Source organism: Athene cunicularia, assembly GCF_003259725.1.
Source record: "Athene cunicularia isolate RWA chromosome 4 unlocalized genomic scaffold, athCun1 chr4_part3, whole genome shotgun sequence".
In the NCBI taxonomy this organism is placed as follows: domain Eukaryota; kingdom Metazoa; phylum Chordata; class Aves; order Strigiformes; family Strigidae; genus Athene; species Athene cunicularia.
The window spans coordinates 22462829-22472188 of record NW_020799100.1 but is presented as its reverse complement, the minus strand read 5'-3'; the positions used below and the strand labels follow the sequence as shown (position 1 = coordinate 22472188).

General features: G+C 59.1%; 1 protein-coding gene across 1 annotated transcript; it reads right to left on the bottom strand.

Moving 5' to 3' along the window:
- Nucleotides 1-495: 495 nt before the first annotated feature.
- Nucleotides 496-2110, bottom strand: EFNB1 (ephrin B1). Its single transcript, XM_026848829.1, has 2 exons — nt 1907-2110; nt 496-923 (listed from the first exon to the last, which is right to left on the bottom strand). The coding sequence occupies exons 1-2, from the start codon at nt 1932-1934 to the stop codon at nt 496-498; spliced, it is 456 nt and encodes a 151-aa protein (XP_026704630.1). The 5' UTR covers nt 1935-2110.
- Nucleotides 2111-9360: the final 7250 nt, after the last annotated feature.

Below are 9360 nucleotides of genomic sequence, written 5' to 3'. Positions count from 1 at the left end.
GGAGGGGAGCAGCCCCCCCACCTCCAAGGGCATGGCGCCATCTCCCCCCCCTCCGACCCACACATCCCCCTTTGGGCAGCAGGCGCTGGGCAGGGCAGGCCCTGGGCAACCACAGAGGAGGGAACCACGAGCCTGCTCCCCCACCCTGTATTGCTGTCCCCCCCCTTTTCCATCCCCCGGCCGATGGAGCAGGGCATTGCTCGTAGCTGGGTGACGACCGCTCCAGACCCCGGGAGCCTTCGCTGCCCGCGACAGACCTGGATGCTCTGGTGAAAGCAGGATCTGACACCCGCGAGATCCGATTACTGACCCCCCGCCGCCTCCTGACCCCCGGGGCTGGGGCAGCCCCAGCCCCCCAAGGGGAGGGCGCTTGGCTGGCCGTACCGGGCGAGAAGAAAAGAGCAACTCTTCCCTATATCATCTGATTTCACTTTTCTCTCAGCAGGGTCAGGAACTCAGGAAACCACCTTCAAAGGGCTTTCACACTGGCTTGGCTCAAAAACCCGAGGACCTCGCCTCCTCTAAGCCCTCTCGGATGTACCACGAGGAACAGATGGGCAGTGAGGAGGAGGAGGAGGAGGAGAGTGCTGAAACAGCACTTCCCTGCAAAACTCCTGTCAGGAGCGGGGAAAACAACCCCGGGCTGCAGGACACAGCGACGCGCAGGACGTATCCCTGGGATCCACGCAACAAACCCAGCTCGGAGCAGCTGCCCGGCAACCTCCAGCCCCCTGCCCTGGCAGGCAAGAGCCCCCCCATCATCCCTCTCCTGGGGTGTCCCTGGCAAAACTCACCCGGCTTGCCGGGCTCCTCCACCGCGGGGACTTTGCTGCGTGGGCTCTGCGTGACGATTTTCACGGTGTTGTCAGACTCCTTGCTCGGCCGACTCGTCGTCAGCTGCTCTGGGATCACCGCGTTCGGGTCTGGGGAGGAGAGGGATGAGAAATCTCCATTCAGCCTGGACGGCAGCAGGTCACTCCCCTGCCTAAACAACAATTGGCCCCCAAAATCCCAGCCAGTCACCCTCCATGGGGCTCAAAGGAGTCGCAGGAGCAACGGGAGATGCTGAGAGCAACAGAGCTGCTTCAGGGCATGTAGGAAGCAGCTTCCCCACCCTAATCCCCCCCGTTTTTATGTTTTCTGAGCTCCCGTGCGTGGGTTGGGGCAAGTTTCTCGCCTGGGCAGCGGGAGGAAGGGGAGGGGAAGGGAGCCTGCCAAGGCTGCAGAGTTGCTGCTTCTGTTTGTTGTAAATATTGGCCCCAAAATGAAAACACAATAATGAAAAGCAGCCACCGGGAGCTGCGCATCCGGGTCGGGGGCTGGAATGAGCCCGGGGCCTGGCTGGGGCTGGGAGACACCCGGCAGCTTGCGTGGGAAGTGTTGGGGAGCTCCCCCCCGGGAGAAAAGCACGCTCTGCCCCAGCCCCGCCGTCACCGATGGCTTCAGTGTCCCACTGCCACGTGCCCACAGCGTGGTGGCCACCGCTGGGACCACTCTGAGTACAAACACGGATGCCTGCTCGGCTCGATCCCCCTCTCAGGTGCCCAGCAAGTCCTGGGGGAGATCATTTGTGCCAGCTGCACCCCCCCACTCTGGGGTGATGCACTTGTGCAGTTCGGGGGTCCCGCACTGAGCGAGCTTCCTGCCGGGACACCGGCCACGAGCTAACGCGGAACAATCACTCCATTTTAATCCCAACACACCAAACGTGTGCGAGTGTTGGCAAAAGAAAAAAAAAAAAAAAAGAGAGGGGAAAAAAAAAAATCCTAAAAACTGAAATTCTGCTGAACTAACCCAGGAGGCCTCCCAGGCTCCAGGGACCAGATCCAGCCCCCCCTCCCACCTCCACCATGGCAGGGCTGGGGCCCGGGTTCAGGGCCCAAGGTTGCGGCGCAGGAGGACTCACCCTGCCCCACTTTCATGACAATCTTCATGGAGCGTGTCTGGCAGACCCCTCCCTCCCGGTTCTCCAGGCCATCCAGCGTCCCGTTGGAAGTGGCTGCAAGACAAGAGAGGGAACATCAGGCAGGTTTCCCACCGGCTGGAAGGGCGCTGGCAGGCGGGTCCCCGCTGTCCTCCGGCACCACGAGGGACCTGGCAGGAGCTTGGCACCTCCCGACCCCCCCGCTGCGAGTGTTTAATACACCGAGTTCTCACTCTCTGCACCTTCCAGAGATGTCTGCGGTGAGAAGGATGGGAGCCCTCCCGCCGCCCCTCGCTGCCACATCCACACAAGCGAGCCATTCTCCGCGCCTGCACCCTCCTCCTAATTCCTGGATAATTTCCTTTGCTCCTTGGTGTATCGCAGGAACACATGCATATGCACAGCTTAAATTATACATATATAATTACACACTGTGCCTCGGTGAAGAATGTAAACTCAGAGCCCCAATGGGGTTGAGTGGCTTTAATTGCAGGGCAGAAGCCAGTTAAATTCACATTAACTTTTTGCTTTAGCCGGCACAGAATTTTAAGCCTTTCAATCCTGCCGCACGTCTCCCACTGCCACCACGCAGAAACCCCCCCACCCTCCAACACGAGAGAAAAAAAAATAACCCAAACCAAAGGATTACAGGACTAAGCACCTAAATGGCAGATTCTGCTCAACAGATGCAAAAAAACGGCTTCTGACCCCAAACGTTGCCAGCAACAGCAAGCACCCAGCTGAGCCAAGATGGGAGATGGGCTGGGTGGCCCTGGGTTACCAGGGCAGCACCTCCATCCACCACGGCAAACATAAATCACCCTGGTGCTCCACCAAATCCAGGCATTTGTTCGCCCAGGGAAGTAACAAAACCTGGGAGGAGCTCGGCGATGGCACAGGGCCCGAGCAGGGCTTAGGAAAGGCGATGCACCGGAGAACCACGAAGCTGCGGGGATGATTTTACAGAGACAAGGCAGGGAAGCAAAGCAGGACTTGGCCAGCACAGCGCGGCCAACACCTACCCCGAGCCTCAACGCCAAAGCTCGGCCCCGAGGTTTCGGGTTGCCTGCGCAGCCCAAATCCTGCCTCCACCCCGCAAAAACTCGGGTTTGGGGAGGGCGGCTGGGGGCAAAGCCGTCAGACCCCGCTGGGAGTCAGCACGGAGGTGAAGGGAAGAGGCTGGGTTACGGAACTTGCTTTCTTTTGTGCAGGAGAAAAAGACTTTTTTCTTTTGCTTCTGCACTCGCCCTCCCGTAGCGGGACCCTTGGGTGCCTCGATGAGGACTCATGCCTGGATCATGCCGCGATGGAGGCTCGAGGTCCATCGGCTCCCTCCAAACGCCTCTGTGCAATCAAGGCTCTCGTGTGAAACACCAGCGCATGTTTTACTAATCAGGATGTCACCGGGCCGTTTGCTGAGTTATCACCTCTCCCGCGGCAGGGTTTTGCCGGCCAGCAGCTCCCTGGATGGAGCCGTACATCCACGCCTCCGGGATTTGCTGGCGGGCGTTTTGACAGGAGCACTGTCAGCACAAATCCCGACACAAACGCCTGGGAAAGTGGAGAAAAGCCTCCCTGCAGCCTGCACGAGCTCTTCCCACCGTGAACTGGAGGCGTGAGCAACAATTCCCCATAAAAACATCTCGGGGAGCGAACTCTGGCAGAAGGCAGAGCAGCCCAGCTCTCCCAGGCCAGAGGCACTGGTGTGGGGAGGAAAAAAGCCGAAACGTCCCAGCTCGTGGCCCTGAAGCAGTTCCATGAGGAGGTTCCCAGCACCACACCGTGGGTTGCTCCATCTCAAATAGACTTCACCCATTCCCACCGCAGGAAAAAACAGAGCAGTCTGTAAAAACCAGCCTCTGCGAAACCTCGTAAGTCTTATTTATAAGGTAATGACCTAAATTAGAGCAAAACAACCTACAGAGTAAGTATGGCTTGAGTGCAGGGAACCAGGAGATCCCACAAAGGTAGAGCATGCAGCAGTAACAGGGGACAGCAGTTCTTCCAAAATAGCTATGGAGACGTTGCATTCGGATACAACAAAAATATTAAAGGTCCAAACAGGACAGAGGAACGGCAGCTGGAGTCTCAGGGATGGACGAGGGGACGCAGCTGAGCGTCCTTCCGCACCACACACAGGACTTGGTTTGAGAAGCTTCTTGTTCTGAACGTCATCATGATGAGGGGAGAAATTAGCTTGGAAAGGGAACGGCACGAAAAAAATGAAGCAGCTACTCGAGGGAACATAAAACAGGTAAAAACGCTTGCAAAAGCCATGGCGATGGTCTCCAGGACGGTCTCTTCAAACAAGCTTCCACGCTATGTATAGATCCAAAATGGGCCAAAGCAAAGCACGATGCTCCACAGAGCCGGCCGGGCTTCCAAAAGCCCAAATCCCATCCAAACGGCCAAAAGAGAGAGTACAACCTCCGGCGGGTTTTATATAAACACGTAGGACAGACCGAGGCGTTGGTGAGCAGCAGGTCCGGAGGCGGGCGGGGGGTCCCCACTGACCCGTGGGCACGGCGGCGCTGCAGGCTCCTCTGCCAGGCTTCACTGCAAAGCTCCGAGATGGAGCTGATCCTCCCGCTCCGTTTCTGGCTTTCAGGGTGGAAGGTTTCCCAGCAGAAGGCCACAGGATCGGGCCAGCAGCAGACCCAGGATCCGGGAAGCACCTGGGATGGAAGCCCAACGTGTCCGGGATCCTCGGCGACGCGCTCACAGATCCTCACCCTCCGCGGCCGGTGAAATCCAGCAGCAACAAATGCACAGCAAAACGGGAGAAAAAGGTTAAATCCACAAGGCTCAACAGCGGGCTGCAGGGCGGTAGCAGGAGGCAGAGCTGTGAAACGATGAGGGAAGACAGGCAGGGGACACCCGGGGGACGGCCGCCATCTCCACAGGCAGCGTTTGCAACGTGCAGCTCCGGCGCATCGGCGAGGCTCCATCCGGCCGGGCTCCGGCAACACAGAGCATCTGGGAGCGTTTTCTTACCCCCTTTTCCATTTTGGAGGGACTTAAAAGAGTTTGGTTGTAAGGACCAGGAGAGCAGAAGCAGCCTCTGGACAGATGACTTTCACTCGGGCTTAAAGAGAAGGCAGCCCCCAGCCCCAAGAGCTATTAGATGCCTTTGCCTTAATGAAGCATTAAGCCTCAGGCTGCTGAGCGATGAGGATTTAACGTTGATACCATTAACCATGTAATTGCTTGTCAATTTAGAAGAGATGCTCAGCCTGCATGGCAGCACAGGCAGGACCTCTGCTTGCTGGCACGACTCGCCCCGGTCCTCGGGCACGAGACCAGTGAAGCGCCAAGTCCCAGCCCAGTGACACACGCCAGCCGACTGGGACAGACGCCTCTGAGAGCCCCAACAACCCCCGTGTTTCCACCTCCAGCGGCAAGCGGAGCCCTGTGCTGTCCCCAGTGAGTCACACTCTGCCTCCCCACTGCCAGCACTCGGGAGTGTCACCGCAGCTTTTCTTCCTCCCTTCAAAATATTTCAAATGGGAACTTGGGTTTTGGCAGATGGGAAACTCTGGAAGTAATACCTGGCAGCAGATGAAGGCAAGGGTCTCTTAAATGGTCAGTTTTGGACAGAGCGAGACGTTTGCTTTCTCTTCTGGATTCCCTCTAGCAGGACTCCGTTATGATTTGGGCCCCAAAGCACAATTAATGTGCTGAGCCTGTAGCGAATCCAAGCCTCTTTGCTTTTATTATTCTTAATTACTCTTCCATCTGTGCACCGCGGCCCTGCTCCAGACCCAGCCAGGCACTGCGTGGACGCGGCCCGGACACCCGCCCCGCGATCCCCCCCCTCGCCCCCAGACCCGTCCATGATTCGCGTTTCCATCGCACAGCACCCACCGGCACCCGCCGCCAGGGCCTCGGGGTGCCCCCAGCCTGACCCCCGTCCTGCCAGAGCAGACAGGGCAGCCGGAAGGCACAGACCGATCCTGCTGAGGGGCAGCGGGTGGAGAACGGGCTCAGACCAGGCACCGCTTGACCGGGACACCCACACCAGGCTGAAAGCCCCGCCGGGCGCAGGTAAAGACCCTGAAGAGGCGCTCAGACGCTGTGCCAGAAGACTCTCTTTAAAATAAAAATCCAGTTCATGCCACTTCCCCTCTCCTCCAAGACTGTCAACGTGTTTTACGCTCCCTCGGTAGGGTGTCGCATCAGCAGAGGTGCTGCACCGGCACCCAGCTCTGTCATGGCACCAGGCTCCTTTCCCTCCCATCCCGGCCAGGGCTGGCACCCCAGGGGACCCGCAGAGCCACTTCCAGGTCATCGAGCAGCACCCGCCTGCTCTGGGGCCGCCCTGAGAGCACAGCTTGCCTTCAGCCCCTTCTCCTCCTCCTCCTCGGTGGAGCTGGGAGGTGGCAGGGGCACAGCCCCGCTGCACGCAACCGACGCTCACAGTATCACCATTATTATTAATATTATTATTATTATTTCCTTGCCAGGCCCCGGTAAAGGGAGGCGAGCCCACCGCTCCCCCCTCCCCGCACACACACACGTCACCCCAAGCCCCTTCCATCAGCTCCAGCACATCGGCTGGGTCGGCTGCCAGAGCAAGGGCAGGGGCTGCGCGGGGGGAGCTGAGCCCCGCGCTGTCACGCTGCCAGCGAGGCCGGCAGCAGCTTTCCAGCCCAGAGGCAGCTGCGCCGGGAAGGGGCCCCTAAAGCCCTAGAAATGTGTGTGCGAGCCAGCCCAGCCCCATCCCGTCCCTAAACGGCTGCAGGAGGTGCAAGGCTAGGGTTTCACACATCCTCCTGGCAGCCCACGAGCTGCTCCAGCCCCCCAGCCCGCTACGGAAAGAGAAACGGGGAGCAGCCGGCTCCCCCCGCACCACTGACCCCGAGGGTGTTCTGGGGTGCAGGGGCTGCCCCCTCCCCAGCGTCGGAGGGCACTGCTGGGTCCATGCAGGCAGCCAGGATCAAGGTCACGGTGCCAACTGGGGTTTCTGTGTCTCCCGCCCCTATCCTGACCGTGGGTCAGCCTGCGGACAGCCCATGCAGGCCCCTTCTCCCGCCACCCCCCATGGTCACCACGAGATGACCACCGTGGGCAGGGATCCCCAGCCTGCTACCACCATCACCTACTCCCCGTTACCCCCAAAAATCCCCTTCCGGCAGGAAAAAGCTGCTCCCAGCACGGCGACGGCTGTTGGCGAGGGGTGGGCAACACGCCGAGATCCTCGGAACTGGGGGTAACCACCACGACCCTCTCACTCTGCCCTGCCAGCTTCCAAAGCGCCCCAAGACCCAAACCTGTGTTTCACAAGCGACTCGCTCCCTGTTCGTTATCTGCGTCCTCCTCAGGGTTTACTGTCTCAGGGTCCCACAAACAGCGCAGAAAAATGTGGGTGTTTCCTAGAAAAGAGCCCATCCCAGCACTGCTGGAGCTGGGGTTTTGAAGCAGGGAATGAGGAACCTTCCTCACATCCCAGCAATCAGTCCCAGGTTCCCTTTGCAGAGCATCTCCCGGGGTCAGGGGAACCCCCTGAATGGGCACGGAGCTTGTGTCCTCCCCTCTGCCCCCCGCACGGGACAAAGAGGGGTCCCGGCCGGTTACACCCACCGAACCCAGGGCTGCCACACCAGCACGCGCCGGGCCACAGCGTGCCGAGGCTCACGGCCGGGCTGCTCCTCCTCCAGCGTAGCCCCGAAGCCTCCCACCGCCACCACTTCATGTGCAGAGCGAGGTCGGGGCTCACAGATCGCCTCCACTGCTCCCTCCAGCTCACGGTGGGGACCTCGACCCCCCGGAGCAGCACGGTCCCTACGCAGCTCCCGCGGGCGCAGTCGCACCGGCCCATCTGCCCAGTTACCGGCCGACACAAAGGTTCCACTGGTGGCCACGATACTGGTTAAGGATTTCAGCTCTCCGACATGCTTCATCTTCCTGGGAAGCACTGGGGTATGGCTGGAGGGGAGGGGGATGCTCATGCCCACCAGCACCATGCGCCCAGCCCCGGAATTGCCTGGCTAAATCGATTTTATAGATAAAAATCCACAACTCCCCCTGCACCAGCCTCCCTGCCGCAACCTCGGACCGAGTCCTTCCATCAGGGGAGAACAAGCAGCTACAGCCGAGCCCCGGTGGGTCACCAAGCAAGGCATGAGGCAACAACCTGATGGTGCTGATTCAGGCTGAACTGGTTATAGTAATTATTTTGCGTTGTTGCAAAATCCTACAAATTTTCCCCGCTGAAGGGAGGGCCCGAACCTGGGGCTTCAGTTCCATCCTCCCCATGCACCCAGCAAGCAGAGGATGGGCTGCTGGCCACCATGCCCTGGGCAACCCGGCCGTCCCAGCTCGCACTCCTTGCTCTAGCAAATGCCTGAAAATCACCAGGTTCCAACATGCTTCTGAAAACAGGAATGAAAACAACCGCACCGGGTCTGGCTGGGATGGAGTTCACCTCCTCCCGGCCAGGGTCAGCCCCTCGCCAAAATAATAAAAATGTTAAATTAGCCCCATCCCTTCTAAAGAGCAGCAGCTACGTTCGCAAAGCGCAGGCCTGGCAGCGCCAGCTGGGCTAAGGGGGGGAGGAGGGAGGACACCACGTCCCCACACTCATCCTCGTGCGCTGCCGGCCCTAAACGCTGGCCCGGGCCCAGGCAAACACTGAGGCACCGCATGGAAAACGATACCTTAACACAAGTAATGCTTAAGCAAAAACCTAATTTCCCATTAAAACAGCTTTCCGATGGCAAAATTATAACCAATCCTAATTAGTACCATAATTAAGAGTCACAGCTACATTTCAGGTAATCTCACCAAGGCCAGGAGCGCTTTTGGGTCACAAGACTGCTGCTCGCTTGCTCTCCCACAAGCCCTTTTGCCCCAACACCACCGAGATGTTCACGCAGAAAACCCTTGCAAGGTCCCCGTGTCCCCGTCCTGCGCCGGGGGGCTCGCTCAGCCCCGCTTCTCGTGTGGCTCAGGGCAACTGGGGCACTAAATAAAGCCTTTGTCTTCAAGGCCATCCACCCCCTTCCAGAAAAAGAGAAAGGTTATTTGCACCGTCTCTGCGGTAGCCCCACGCAGCTGGTTATAGGTCAGGGAAAAAGTGCCATGTAATTCTCCACCTGATGCTCTGCCAGAGTCATTTGTGGGCCCCGCTGGGAGCGGGAGAGGAGGAAAGCACTTATTGCGTTTTAACAGGGTGTAAATCTCTTCAGTTAGGTAGCAAAACATCTGCGACTCTGACCGAGAAATCTGCCGTGAAGGGGATGGAGAGGGGGATGGTGCCACCCGCCGCCGGCGAGGCCGGTGCCAACGCGGCAAAGGGGACGCGGAGCCGGTGCTGCCCGAGGAGGCCGGCGGAGCTTCAGCCACATCTCCACTGCCTGGGTGCTGGGCTGGAGTCAGCACAGAGGAAAACCGAAGTTATTGGGGAGCAGAGAGGCTGATTCACCTGGAAAACTGCT

Bases quoted from the DNA above. Each gene is read 5' to 3' on its own strand.
- EFNB1 (XM_026848829.1), bottom strand. From the start codon at position 1,934: ATGAAGATTGTCATGAAAGTGGGGCAGG. The intron at 924-1,906 runs GTGAGTCCTCCT...TCTCCTCCCCAG, and splicing joins TGTCATGAAAGTGGGGCAGG to ACCCGAACGCGGTGATCCCA.